A 15,626-nucleotide genomic window follows, 5' to 3' on the forward strand; every position below is an offset into this window, starting at 1 on the left:
TTCTTTCATGAAGACAAGAATATAAGTTGGTGTATTACCTGATTGTGATGACTTGCATTGATAGGAATCAGACAGTGGTGATGATAACGTCCGCATTTTTGAATGGAGGAGAAAAAAAGTCCTCCTTTCTGTCCAATACCACATGAAAGTGGTTGGTTTTTGGCATCTTATTTGTCCAGCTTCCGTACTCCTTTGTATACACTTTACAAGAAATACATTGTCTGGCAAACTCCGTAGCTTGCTAGCTTGTGCACGCCAGCTTTCTGAGACTCTTATTTTGGTAGCGCAGGCAGGATGAAGCAGAGCTTTTATTGTGCAACTGTGCAGTCGATCTTTGGAGTTTTGACGACAGGTACGGCGCCAGAGTCTGTTGAAATAAAGTGTTTCTCGCCTTCCAGTCGGTAATTTTAATGAGCTGGCAGCGGCCAGCGTCATCTCAGAAGACCCTCGGGTGCCGTGAATGTCAATCAAGTGACCAAAGTCACGTCATAGTGACGATTTATGATCGCTCATTTTTAGGACTATTTTTTTAATGCCTGGCTGGTGATCGACTGACACACCCTTCCGAGATCGACCGGTAGATCGCGATCGACGTAATGAGCACCCCTGCCTTACATGGTCAGGTTGTGCTGTCCTGACTTAGCACACACACCCAGACAGGGAAAGAAGGAATATATAACTGATGGTTTGGCTTCTCCTCAGGAAGGGGAAGCAGTGCAGTGTCAACACCGTGTATGGTGGGGATGGTGCTCTGCTGACCTCGACTGCGGATGTTGTGGATCGGTGGAGAGAATACTTCGAAGACCTCCTCAATCCTACCAGCACGTCTTCCTATGAAGAAGTAGGGCCTGTGGAATCTGAGGTGGGCTCTCCTATTTCTGGGGCTGAGGTTGCCGAGGTAGTTAAAAAGCTCCTCGGTGGCAAGGCCCCGGGGGTGGATGAGATCCGCCCGGAGTTCCTTAAGGCTCTGGATGTTGTGGGGCTGTCTTGGTTGACAAGACTCTGCAACATCGCGTGGACATCGGGGGCGGTACCTCTGGATTGGCAGACCGGGGTGGTGGTTCCTCTCTTTAAGAAGGGGAACCGGAGGGTGTGTTCCAACTATCGTGGGATCACACTCCTCAGCCTTCCCGGTAAAGTCTATTCAGGTGTACTGGAGAGGAGGCTACGCCGGATAGTCGAACCTCGGATTCAGGAGGAACAGTGTGGTTTCCGTCCTGGTCGTGGAACTGTGGACCAGCTCTATACTCTCGGCAGGGTCCTTGAGGGTGCATGGGAGTTTGCCCAACCAGTCTACATGTGCTTTGTGGACTTGGAGAAGGCATTCGACCGTGTACCCCGGGAAGTCTTGTGGGGAGTGCTCAGAGAGTATGGGGTAACGGACTGTCTTATTGTGGCAGTTCGCTCCCTGTATGATCAGTGTCAGAGCTTGGTCCGCATTGCCGGCAGTAAGTCGGACACGTTTCCAGTGAGGGTTGGACTCCGCCAAGGCTGCCCTTTGTCACCGATTCTGTTCATAACCTTTATGGACAGAATTTCTAGGTGCAGTCAGGGCGTTGAGGGTATCTGGTTTGGTGGCTGCAGGATTAGGTCTCTGCTATTTGCAGATGATGTGGTCCTGATGGCTTCCTCCGGCCAAGATCTTCAGCTCTCACTGGATCGGTTCGCAGCCGAGAGTGAAGCAACTGGGATGGGAATCAGCACCTCCAAGTCCAAGTCCATGGTTCTCGCCCGGAAAAGGGTGGAGTGCCATCTCCGGGTTGGGGAGGAGATCTTGCCCCAAGTGGAGGAGTTCAAGTACCTCGGAGTCTTGTTCACGAGTGGGGGAAGAGTGGATCGTGAGATCGACAGGCGGATCGGTGCGGCGTCTTCAGTAATGCGGACACTGTATCGATCCGTTGTAGTGAAGAAGGAGCTGAGCCGGAAGGCAAAGCTTTCGATTTACCGGTCGATCTACGTTCCCATCCTCACCTTTGGTCATGAGCTTTGGGTCATGACCAAAAGGACAAGATCACGGGTACAAGCGGCCGAAATGAGTTTCCTCCGCCGAGTGGCGGGGCTCTCCCTTAGAGATAGGGTGAGAAGCTCTGTCATTCGGGGGGAGCTCAAAGTAAAGCCGCTGCTCCTCCACATGGAGAGGAGCCAGATGAGGTGGTTCGGGCATCTGGTCAGGATGCCACCCGAACGCCTCCCTAGGAAGGTGTTTCGGGCACGTCCGACCGGTAGGAGGCCACGGGGAAGACCCAGGACACGCTGGGAAGACTATCTCTCCCGGCTGGCCTGGGAACGCCTCGGGATCCCCCGGGAGGAGCTGGACGAAGTGGCTGGGGAGAGGGAAGTCTGGGCTTCCCTGCTTAAGCTGCTGCCCCCGCGACCCGACCTCGGATAAGCGGAAGAAGATGGATGGATGGATGGGTTTGGCTTCTCCAGGTTAGGAGTCCTTCATTTTTTTTGACCGAGGCTCGTTCCGAGTACTGCAGACCTGTTTAATGACGCTCGCTTGTAATACAGCAACTTTTTGTCCAGCAAAGCGTCTCTATGACGTCTCTTTTGATCCAGCCGCACTGCCTTGTTGCCCTCCTGCCCGAGAGGAGGTGACATATACTTCAGTGTTCACCGTACTTGGAATACTAGCATGTCAGTACTGTAACATTAAGAGCATTTCCTAGCACAAGGATCCCATTGTGCCTCTAATGTGGACTGGAGGAATGGCAAAGTGAAAGGGAAACAATGGAGCCTCTCATGGAGGTGCTGAGGTTCCTCTTCACTGTTCACCTGTAATCTCCGTCTCTCCAGGGCCGGCCATCTCCGCTTTCGCTTTGTTCCCGCACGAGGACGGCACCATCGTCACCTTGACCTGGGAAGTCCCGCCCACATCTATCGTCACAGGTGGGTGACGGCAGCATGCGTCACGTAACCATAGCGACCGGACCAACTGGTTTTCTGATGTGTTGATCTCGGCAAAAGTGAAGATAGGGGGGGTGTAAACATGGCAGCAGGGCCGTGTGTGAAGGAACAACACACCTAATTGGGTGTGTTGACACCACTGTAAACAAACATCACCAAAACAACACAGGCTTGTGTTGACACCACTGTAAACAAACATCACAACTTGCAGGTTTCGACATCCAAATGAGCGGACCGGACCTCCCAGGTGTGGATCGTAAGCGCAGCCCGGACACATACCGCACCATCTTGTCCAAACCCGGCTCCGCCAGAAGCGCCGATATTCTGGACCTTGATCCCAAAGCCACGTATCGCTTCCGGGTCGTCCCCAGAGCTTTGATGGCGGAGGGTCCGCCAACAGCGCCCCACAGGATTGGCCCAGGTACGCAAAAACTCAGCCAATTTGTCACAGTGCATGTCGGAATTCATGTTACACTCCAATGAACCGCAGCACGACACGTGCCGGCAGCATTCGTGCAGCCCTGGACTGTGATACTACCACTTTTTAGTTTAGGCCATTCCACCAAATATGTTCCATTAGCATCCCCAGGAAACAAATATGTAAATGTTTCTTTATTATTAAGAAAGTGTCAACGTTTTTGGTGGGTGTACAAACCCCATTTCCATTTGAGTTGGGAAATTGTGTTAGATGTAAATATAAACGGAATACAATGATTAGCAAATCATTTTCAACCAGAGGTGGGTAGAGTAGCCAGAAATTGTACTCAAGTAAGAGTACTGTTACTTTAGAGATTTATTACTCAAGTAAAAGTAAGGAGTAGTCACCCAAATATTTACTTGAGTAAAAGTAAAAAGTATGTTGTGAAAAAGCTACTCAAGTACTGAGTAACTGATGAGTAACATTAACACACACACACACACACACATATATATATATATATATATATATATATATATATATATATATATATATATATATATATATATATATACACACACACACACACACACACATATATATATATATATATATACACACACACACATATATATATATATATACACACACACACACACACACATATATATATACACACACATATATATATATATATATATATATATATATATATATATATACATATATATATATATATATATATATATATACACATATATATATATATACATACATTGATATATACAGTATATAATTTATATTTATTTATTTAGCCGTTTTTGTTTACATGTTAAAGGTGTTTTAATGAATATACATGCATGTTTAACACATATAGATTCCTTTCTTTCATGAAGACAAGAATATAAGTTGGTGTATTACCTGATTCTGATGACTTGCATTGATTGTAATCAGACAGTAGTGATGATAATGATCGTCCACGTTTTCAAATGGAGGAGAAAAAAAGTTCCTCCTTTCCGTCTAATACCACATGAAAGTGGTTGGTTTTTGGCTTCTTATTTGTCCAGCTTCCATATTCCTTTTTATACACTTTACAAGAAATACATTGGCGGCAAACTCCGTAGCTTGCTAGCTTGTTTGTGCTGGCTTTCGGAGACTCTTATTTTGAAAGCGCAGGCGCGATGGAGCGGCACTTTTATTGTGAAGACAGGACGGGATGAACGGTTGAAATAAAAAAAGGTATTTTTTCCTTCACACTTTTGATTGATTGATTGGAACTTTTATTAGTAGATTGCACAGTACAGTACATATTTCGTACAATTGACCACTAAATTGTAACACCCGAATACGTTTTTCAACTTGTTCAAGTCAGGTCATGTGACCCCTGGCTCTGTTTGATTGGTCCAACGTCACCAGTGACTGCATCTGATTGGTGGAACAGAGTGAACGTCACCAGTGACTGTATTTGTTGAAACGCAGGCACTATGAAGGTCTGTCTGACAGACCAAAACAAACAAAGCGTGCATTAACAGATCGATAAAAATTAGTAGCGAGTAGCGAGCTGAATGTAGATAAAAGTAGCGGAGTAAAAGTAGCGTTTCTTCTCTATAAATATACTCAAGTAAAAGTAAAAGTACGTTGCATTAAAACTACTCTTAGAAGTACAATTTATCCCAAAAGTTACTCAAGTAGATGTAACGGAGTAAATGTAGCGCGTTACTACCCACCTCATATTCAATTGAATGCACTACAAAGACAACATATTTGATGTTCAAACTCATAAACTTTGTTTTTTTTGCAAATAATAATTAACTTTGAATTTCATGGCTGTAACTCGTGCCAAAGTAGTTGGGAAAGGGCATGTTCACCACTGTGTTACATGGCCTTTCCTTTTAACAACACTCAGTAAACGATTGGGAACTGAGGAAACTAATTGTTGAAGCTTTGAAAGTGGAATTCTTTCCCATTCTTGTTTTATGTAGAGCTTCAGTCGTTCGACAGTCCGGGGGTCTCCGCTGTCGTATTTTACGCTTCATAATGCGCCACACATTTTCGATGGGAGACAGGTCTGGACTGCAGGCGGGCCAGGAAAGTACCTGCACTGTCATGATCGTTACCCGGATCATGGCATGATTTATGTTGGTTATGTTTCTGGTTTTAGTCTGTTTCCTGGTTGCACCCTCTTTCCCTGGGCACTGATTCTCCTCACCTGTCTTAGTTTTGCAATTAGTGTTTCCACCAGGTGTTTTGGCTAATCACTCCCCTTTATAGTTTCCTGTCACCCAGCAGTAAGTGCTGGGTCAATGTTTGCAATAGGCAACATTTACGTCCTTCTGTTTTTGCTCCACGCTCTTTATATTATTCTGCCGACCAGAATCCCGTTTTTTTTCACCCTTGGTGACATTTTGGTTTTTATTTAGCTCCACGCTTGCTAGCGTCCTCAGTTTTGTATTTTTGTCCTGCCTTTTATTTATTAAATATACTTAAATCTTACCTGCACTCCGCTCCTGCTTGTCTCCTGCCTTGGAAGGAACACGACAACCACAACCATGCGTCGAAGACGTAACATGCACTCTTTTTTTTACGAAGCCACGCTGTCACGTTCAAACACAGGACATCTATTAAACAAGACAAAAGGCAAAGAATCAAACAGAGACAGAATTCAATTTGGACTCAATTGAGGAGAGACATGCGTCAACCTGTAACCTCTTACAGTGTCTTAGCACGCTCTGACGAAGAAGGTTTTCGTCTCCTCTTTTAATTCAGATGTTCCATGTTCACGCACCAACATATGTCACAGCAGGAATGGTAAGTGTGTAAAAGAGTCATTGTTTTCGGTCGCTTTGAAGTCCAAGAAGAGGATTTCTCGGGCTTGGGCTCTTCCTGGATCCAGCCGGGGCAGGTGTTGGAGGACAAATGGATAACCCCTCCCGTCTCCTGACCACAGTGACTTCAAGAGGGCAGCGGGTCGTAAACAGCGTTGATCTCGGTCACCAAACAGTTGGAAGAGAGTTTGTGAAATACTTCAGAGAGAGTTCGTTTAACACTTCAAAGAGAGTTCCTCCGGGAGTTGAGCAGATCCTGCCATCTGTCCGTGTTGAAATCACAGTGGCGTTTCACGAGCCTTCTTCCTCTTGTTAGGCCTCGAAAGACAGCATTCATAATACCACGTTTCTTTTGTGATAACTTAGAAACAATTATTCCAACACACGCTGTTTTAACACGTGCTGAATGTGGCTTGGCATTGTCTTACTGAAATAAGCAGGGGCGTCCATGAAAAAGACGGCGCCTTAGATGGCAGCATATGTTGCTCCAAAACCTGTACGTACCTTTCAGCATTAATGGTGCCTTCACAGATGTGTAAGTTACCCAAGCCTTGGGCACTAATGCACCCCCATACCATCACACATGCTGCCTTTTGAACTTTGCGTGGATAACAGTCTGGATGGTTCGCTTCCCCTTTGGTCCGGATGACACGATGTCGAATATTTCCAAAAACAATTTGAAATGTGGACTCGTCAGACCACAGAACACTTTTCCACTTTGCATGAGTCCATCTTAGATGATCTCGGGGCCAGAGAAGCCGGGGGCGTTTCTGGGTGTTGTTGATAAATGGCTTTCGCTTTGCATAGTAGAGCTTTAACTTGCACTTACAGATGTAGCGACCAATTGTATTTAGTGACAGTGGTTTTCTGAAGTGTTCCTGAGCGCATGTGGTGATATCCTTTAGAGATTGATGTCGGTTTTTGATACAGTGCCGTCTGAGGGATGGAAGGTCACGGTCATTCAACGTTGGTTTCCGGCCATGCCGCTTACGTGGAGTGATTTCTCCACATTCTCTGAACCTTTTGATGATATTATGGACCGTAGATGTTGAAATCCCTAAATTTCTTCCAATTGCACTTTGAGAAACGTTGTTCTTAAACTGTTTGACTATTTGCTCACGCAGTTGTGGACAAAGGGGTGTACCTCGCCCCATCCTTTCTTGTGAAAGACTAAGCATTTTTTGGGAAGCTGTTTTTATACCCAATCATGGCACCCACCTGTTCCCAATTAGCCTGCACACCTGTGGGATGTTCCAAATAAGTGTTTGATGAGCATTCCTCAACTTTATCAGTATTTTTTTGCCACCTTTCCCAACTTCTTTGTCACGTGTTGCTGGCATCAAATTCTAAAGTTAATGATTATTTGTAGCATATTCAACTGAATATGGGTTGAAAAGGATTTGCAAATCATTGTATTCCGTGTATATTTACATCTAACACCATTTCCCAACTCATATGGAAACGGGGTTTGTATGTGTGGCCTGAATGTAGAATTGTTAAGCATACACATAGCTGAATGAAAAGTGAAAATATCAACACTACAGTCGTATTTAATATCATTATTATTAATTATTTATTGGCCACAAGATAGACGGATGCCAGCCCGAGAACCACCTTTGTTACGTGAATGTGTGCACACACCGTCTAAACAAGCAGACAAAAAGGAAAAAATACAATCCAAATTATGTTTAATAATATGCAACATTGTATATACACACACATGCATAAATGAAGGGACAATAAGCAATATATCCATCCATCCATCCATCCATCTTCTTCCGCTTATCCGAGGTCGGGTCGCGGGGGCAGCAGCTTAAGCAGGGAAGCCCAGACTTCCCTCTCCCCAGCCACTTCGTCCAGCTCCTCCCGGGGGATCCCGAGGTGTTCCCAGGCCAGCCGGGAGACATAGTCTTCCCAGCGTGTCCTGGGTCTTCCCCGTGGCCTCCTACCGGTCGGACGTGCCCGAAACACCTTCCTAGGGAAGCGTTCGGGTGGCATCCTGACCAGATGCCCGAACCACCTCATCTGGCTCCTCTCCATGTGGAGGAGCAGCGGCTTTACTTTGAGCTCCCCCCGGATGACAGAGCTTCTCACCCTATCTCTAAGGGAGAGCCCCGCCACTCGGCGGAGGAAACTCATTTCGGCCGCTTGTACCCGTGATCTTGTCCTTTCGGTCATGACCCAAAGCTCATGACCATAGGTGAGGATGGGAACGTAGATCGACCGGTAAATCGAGAGCTTTGCCTTCCGGCTCAGCTCCTTCTTCACCACAACGGATCGATACAGCGTCCGCATTACTGAAGACGCCGCACCGATCCGCCTGTCGATCTCACGATCCACTCTACCCTCACTCGTGAACAAGACTCCGAGGTACTTGAACTCCTCCACTTGGGGCAAGATCTCCTCCCCAACCCGGAGATGGCACTCCACCCTTTTCCGGGAGAGAACCATGGACTCGGACTTGGAGGTGCTGATTCCCATCCCAGTCGCTTCACACTCGGCTGCAAACCGATCCAGTGAGAGCTGAAGATCTTGGCCGGAGGAAGCCATCAGGACCACATCATCTGCAAATAGCAGAGACCTAATCCTGCAGCCACCAAACCAGATCCCCTCAACACCCTGACTGCGCCTAGAAATTCTGTCCATAAAGGTTATGAACAGAATCGGTGACAAAGGGCAGCCTTGGCGGAGTCCAACCCTCACTGGAAACGTGTCCGACTTACTGCCGGCAATGCGGACCAAGCTCTGACACTGATTATACAGGGAGCGAACTGCCACAATAAGACAGTCCGTTACCCCATACTCTCTGAGCACTCCCCACAGGACTTCCCGGGGTACACGGTCGAATGCCTTCTCCAAGTCCACAAAGCACATGTAGACTGGTTGGGCAAACTCCCATGCACCCTCAAGGACCCTGCCGAGAGTATAGAGCTGGTCCACAGTTCCACGACCAGGACGAAAACCACACTGTTCCTCCTGAATCCGAGGTTGGACTATCCGGCGTAGCCTCCTCTCCAGTACACCTGAATAGACCTTACCGGGAAGGCTGAGGAGTGTGATCCCACGATAGTTGGAACACACCCTCCGGTTCCCCTTCTTAAAGAGAGGAACCACCACCCCGGTCTGCCAATCCAGAGGTACCGCCCCCGATGTCCACGCGATGTTGCAGAGTCTTGTCAACCAAGACAGCCCCACAACATCCAGAGCCTTAAGGAACTCCGGGCGGATCTCATCCACCCCCGGGGCCTTGCCACCGAGGAGCTTTTTAACTACCTCGGCAACCTCAGCCCCAGAAATAATAATAATAATAATAATAAAAAGCAATATACTGGGCGTGAAATCCAACAAGTTTCTAAGCCTGATGTGAATGACAATTATGTGGTCTCTATCGCCCTCTAGTGGTCAAACAACTCCATAACATCTACAGTGATTGAGGACCTTAATAGGTTCTTGAACAGGGTTCGCAAATAGAAAAGTGTGTATAGTGAAGCACATTTCTCCAAAATTATAATAAAACTTTTTCAGAACAGGTTACAGGTTAGAAAGTTCCTTTGGTCCTTCTAAAACTTAATTCTTGAAAAAATAACAAAAACATTAAAAAATATATATATATTTTTTTATTGATTTTGGAAAGTTATTTATCAATTTAGAATCGGGATGAATAAAAATCGCGATTCGAATCTGAATCGATTTTTTTGTCACTTTAAAAAATAAAATTCAAATGTATTTAAAGATGATTATAGATGCAATATTATATTTACATGTATGTAATAGAGCTGGAAAAAAATAAAATAAAAATTAAAAAAATAAAAATAATAATAATACATAAATAATAAATAAATAAAGTACAAATGTATTTAAAAATGATTACAGATGCAATATTATATTTACATGTATGTAATAGGGAAGCATTAAATAAAATAAATAAATAATAATAATAATAATAAATAATAATAATAATAATAATAATAATGATAATAAATAATAAATAAATTATAAATAAATAAATAAAATACAAATGTATTTAAAAATTATTATAGATGCAATATTATATTTACATGTATGTAATAGAGCTGGTAAAAATAAAATAAAATAAATAAATAATAATAGATAAATAGTAATAATAATTATAAATAATAATATTAATAATACATAAATAGTAAATACATTAATTAATTAAATACAAATGTATTTAAAATGATTATAGATGCAATATTATATTTACATTTATGTAATAGGGCTGTGAAAAATACAATTAATAAATAATAATTTAAAAAAATAAAAATAATAATACATACATAATAAATAAATAAATAAATAAAATACAAATGTATTTAAAAATGATTATACATGCAATATTATATTTACATGTATGTAATAGGGCTGGGGAAAAATGTAATAAATACATAAATAAATAATAGTAATAAATAGACTTATCAGATTTACTTTTTTATTATCTATAGCAGGGGTGTCAAAAGTGACCATTCGCAGCTCATTTTTTAAAGGCCCACGGCACATTATAAAAATACTATTCAAATAAACAAAAGCTTACAGTCATTTAGAAAAAGTTGCAATGTTGACTAATAAAACAAAGCTGTTTTAGAAGAAAGAAACAATGTAAATATGAATAATTGGTTGCAGCCTCGACAAAAGTACAATTGTACACGTTGAAGATCAAATAAAGTGCTCTGCAAACAAACATAACCAGGGGGTGATGGATGAACTGTCTCTTTATCAACAAGCCAAAACAACAACGGTAAGCTGAACTGTGCTGTATACGCTGCTCTGCCAATACGCGCACACACACACAAGTCACTATGGCAACCTCCCAAATGGCCAGAAATCTCTAAAATCCTTAACTGTAACGATGATGTTGCTACAGTGATAAACAGTTTAAAAAGTAAAATAAAAAAGTAACACAGGCCAGAGGAGAGGAAGCAGCAGACCGAGGGAGAAGGGGGCGTGTCTGTGCGTTGAGGGGGTGTGTCTGTGTATGTGCCCGCTCTTTTCTCTGTTGTGAAGTAAGTCTGCTTTGGGAATTTTTTTCCCATTAAAATCAAGTCTCATCACAATTAAAACTTGCTTTTTAAATACTCCAAGTAATTGATGCAAGTTATTTGATTTATTATTGAACTTGATGCAAGTTATAACACTTTTTTTGATTTATTATTGAACTTGATGCAAGTTATAACACTTTTGTTTTATTTATTATTGAACTTGATGCAAGTTATAACACTTTTGTTTTATTTATTATTGAACTTGATGCAAGTTATAACACTTTTTTTGGATTTATTATTGAACTTGATGCAAGTTATAACACTTTTTTTGATTTATTATTGAACTTGATGCAAGTTATAACACTTTTGTTTTATTTATTATTGAACTTGATGCAAGTTATAACACTTTTTTTGATTTATTATTGAACTTGATGCAAGTTATTTGATTTATTATTGAACTTGATGCAAGTTATAACACTTTTATTTGATTTATTATTGAACTTGATGCAAGTTATAACACTTTTTTTTGTTATTGAACTTGATGCAAGTTATAACACTTTTGTTTTATTTATTATTGAACTTGATGCAAGTTATAACACTTTTTTTGATTTATTATTGAACTTGATGCAAGTTATTTGATTTATTATTGAACTTGATGCAAGTTATAACACTTTTTTTTGATTTATTATTGAACGTGATGCAAGTTATAACACTTTTTGATTTATTATTGAACTTGATGCAAGTTATAACACTTTTGTTTTATTTATTATTGAACTTGATGCAAGTTATAACACTTTTTTTGATTTATTATTGAACTTGATGCAAGTTATTTGATTTATTATTGAACTTGATGCAAGTTATAACACTTTTATTTGATTTATTATTGAACTTGATGCAAGTTATAACACTTTTTTTGTTATTGAACTTGATGCAAGTTATAACACTTTTGTTTTATTTATTATTGAACTTGATGCAAGTTATAACACTTTTTTTTATTTATTATTGAACTTGATGCAAGTTATTTGATTTATTATTGAACTTGATGCAAGTTATAACACTTTTTTTGATTTATTATTGAACGTGATGCAAGTTATAACACTTTTTGATTTATTATTGAACTTGATGCAAGTTATAACACTTTTTTTGATTTATTATTGAACTTGATGCAAGTTATAACACATTTATTTGTTTTATTATTGAACTTGATGCAAGTTATAACACTTTTTTTGATTTATTATTGAACTTGATGCAAGTTATTTGATTTATTATTGAACTTGATGCAAGTTATAACACTGAATCTATACAAGCTGTACATTGGCTACTCTAAAGTATAACTCAGGGGTGTATATTGTTGTCACTTGAGAAGATGTTTGAAATGTCAGGGCGATACTGTCCTAGGATGTCAATAACGATACTACAATGATGTCTGTGGGTCGGCAGGCGAAGGTCTGAGCGGCGCGGCCATCGCCGGCATCGCCGCTGGGATTCCCTGCAGCATCCTCTTCCTGCTTCTGGCGTGCGGGCTCGTCTACTTCCTGTTCCGCCGGAGCGGTATCCAAAGTAAGAGCACACGCTGGAACGCCGCAGTGTGGACATTCAGGACCATCTGTGTTCTCTGCAGGTGGCCACACCAGATATCCCGTGTCCAGAGCAGCAGAGAAGGTCAGAGGTTAAGTCTCCCGCCATTCTCCCAGCCAGCTCTTCTCTTAGCGTCTTCTCTCCGTGTCGCCAACAGGTGGTGACCCCGCAGACACAAGCGCCGTCTCCCCCGGCCTACAACAGGTTGCATCAGGTTAGTGTTGTCGTCACGTCGCTCCTCTGGCCAACGCTCCAATCAGCAGCTGTTGCTCGCGCTGCTTTACAGACGCCGTCCAGTCTTTCCGTGGCCCCGCCCTCTTTTGTGCCGCCGCCGCCTGTCAGGGTCGCCACCACCGTATGAAGGACCCATGTTGTACGCTATCATGTCGGGGTGTACTCTGGGTCTTCAATTACTTGGGGCGGTACAGCTCGGTTGGTAGAGTGGCCGTGCCAGCAACTTGAGGGTTCCGGGTTCAATTCCCGCTTCCACCATCCTAGTCACTGCCGTTGTGTCCTTGGGCAAGACACTTGACCCACCTGCTCCCAGTGCCACCCACACTGCTTTAAATGGAACTTATATATTGGCTTTCACTATGTAAAAGCGCTTTGAGTCACTAGAGAAAAGCGCTATATAATTCACTTCAACTTTTTACTCCGATTATGCTGCTGACTTTTATCCGCAGTTTATTCTCATTTTGATTCAAACCAGTTCTTGCAATCAATTATTTGGTATATTAATTATAATAAAACTTTTTTCAGAACAGGTTACAGGTTAGAAAGTTCCTTTGGTCCCTCTAAAACTTAATTCTTGAAAAAATAACAAAAACATTAAAAAATATATATATGTTTTTTATTGATTTTGGAAAGTTATTTATCAATTTAGAATCGGGATGAATAAAAATCGCGATTCGAATCTGAATCGATTTTTTGGTCACTTTAAAAAATAAAATACAAATGCATTTAAAAATGATTATAGATGCAATATTATATTTACATGTATGTAATAGGGCTGGGAAAAATAAAATAAAATAAATAAATAATAATAATAATAATAATATTAATACATAAATAATAAATAAATAAAGTACAAATGTATTTAAAAATGATTATAGATGCAATATTATATTTACATGTATGTAATAGGGAAAAATAAAATAAATAAATAAATAAATACATTAATTAATTAATAATAATAATAATAATAATAATAATAAATAATAAATAAATATATAAATAAAATACAAATATATTTAAAAACGATTAAAGATGCAATATTATATTTACATGTATGTAATAGGGCTGGGGAAAAAAAAATAAAATAATAATAATAATAATAATAATAATACATAAATAATAAATAAATAAAGTACAAATGTATTTAAAAATGATTATAGATGCAATATTATATTTACATGTATGTAATAGGGAAAAATAAAATAAATAAATAAATAAATACATTAATTAATTAATAATAATAATAATAATAATAATAATAATAATAATAAATAATAAATAAATACATAAATAAAATACAAATATATTTAAAAACGATTAAAGATGCAATATTATATTTACATGTATGTAATAGGGCTGGGAAAAATAAAATAAAATAAATAAATAATAATAATAATAATAATAATAATACATAAATAATAAATAAATAACGTACAAATGTATTTAAAAATGATTATAGATGCAATATTATATTTACATGTATGTAATAGGGAAAAATAAAATAAATAAATAAATAAATACATTAATTAATTAATAATAATAATAATAATAATAATAATAATAAATAATAAATAAATACATAAATAAAATACAAATATATTTAAAAACGATTATAGATGCAATATTATATTTACATGTATGTAATAGGGCTGGGAAAAATAAAATAAAATAAATAAATAATAATAATAATAATAATAATAATACATAAATAATAAATAAATAAAGTACAAATGTATTTAAAAATGATTATAGATGCAATATTATATTTACATGTATGTAATAGGGAAAAATAAAATAAATAAATAAATAAATACATTAATTAATTAATAATAATAATAATAATAATAATAATAAATAATAAATAAATACATAAATAAAATACAAATATATTTAAAAACGATTATAGATGCAATATTATATTTACATGTATGTAATAGGGCTGGGAAAAATAAAATAAAATAAATAAATACTACTACTAATAATAATAATAATACATAAATAATAAAAAAATAAAGTACAAATGTATTTAAAAATGATTATAGATGCAATATTATATTTACATGTATGTAATAGGGCTGGGAAAAATAAAATAAAATAAATAAATACTAATAATGATAATAATAATAATACATAAATAATAAATAAATAAAGTACAAATGTATTTAAAAATGATTATAGATGCAATATTATATTTACATGTATGTAATAGGGAAAAATAAAATAAATAAATACATTAATTAATTGATAATAATAATAATAATAATAATAATAATAATAATAAATAATAAATAAATACATAAATAAAATACAAATATATTTAAAAACGATTATAGATGCAATATTATATTTACATGTATGTAATAGGGCTGGGAAAAATAAAATAAATAAATAATAATAAATAAATAATAATAATTATAATAAATAATAATATTAATAATACATAAATAATAAATAAATACATAAAATACAAATGTATTCAAAATGATTATAGATACAATATTATATTTACATGTATGTAATAGGGCTGGGAAAAATAAAATAAATAAATAAATAAATAATAATAAATAATAATACATAATAATAATAATAATAATAATAATACATAAATAGTAAATACATAAATAAATAAAATATAAAAGTATTTAAAAATGATTTTACATGGGTTCT

The 15,626-nt window shown here is 38.3% G+C and overlaps 1 protein-coding gene across 5 annotated transcripts in view; it reads left to right on the forward strand.

Moving 5' to 3' along the window:
* vsig10l (V-set and immunoglobulin domain containing 10 like) overlaps positions 1 to 15,626 on the forward strand; it is a 54,231-nt gene that overhangs the window by 32,719 nt on the left and 5,886 nt on the right. The window contains exons 7-12 of one of the 5 annotated variants that reach the window (XM_061958756.2): positions 2,797 to 2,889; positions 3,119 to 3,328; positions 12,588 to 12,707; positions 12,748 to 12,809; positions 12,883 to 12,939; positions 13,012 to 13,167. In XM_061958756.2, coding sequence (XP_061814740.2) covers positions 2,797 to 2,889; positions 3,119 to 3,328; positions 12,588 to 12,707; positions 12,748 to 12,809; positions 12,883 to 12,939; positions 13,012 to 13,086 — 617 coding nt within the window. In that variant the 3' untranslated portion in view covers positions 13,087 to 13,167. Of the gene's footprint in view, positions 1 to 2,796; positions 2,890 to 3,118; positions 3,329 to 12,587; positions 12,810 to 12,882; positions 12,940 to 13,011; positions 13,851 to 15,626 lie in introns of those variants that run through there. The other 4 variants (XM_061958757.2, XM_061958759.2, XM_061958754.2 and 1 more) reach the window with 4 other exon arrangements.

Source organism: Nerophis lumbriciformis, linkage group LG04 (genome assembly GCF_033978685.3).
Source record: "Nerophis lumbriciformis linkage group LG04, RoL_Nlum_v2.1, whole genome shotgun sequence".
NCBI classification, from domain to species: Eukaryota; Metazoa; Chordata; class Actinopteri; order Syngnathiformes; family Syngnathidae; genus Nerophis; species Nerophis lumbriciformis.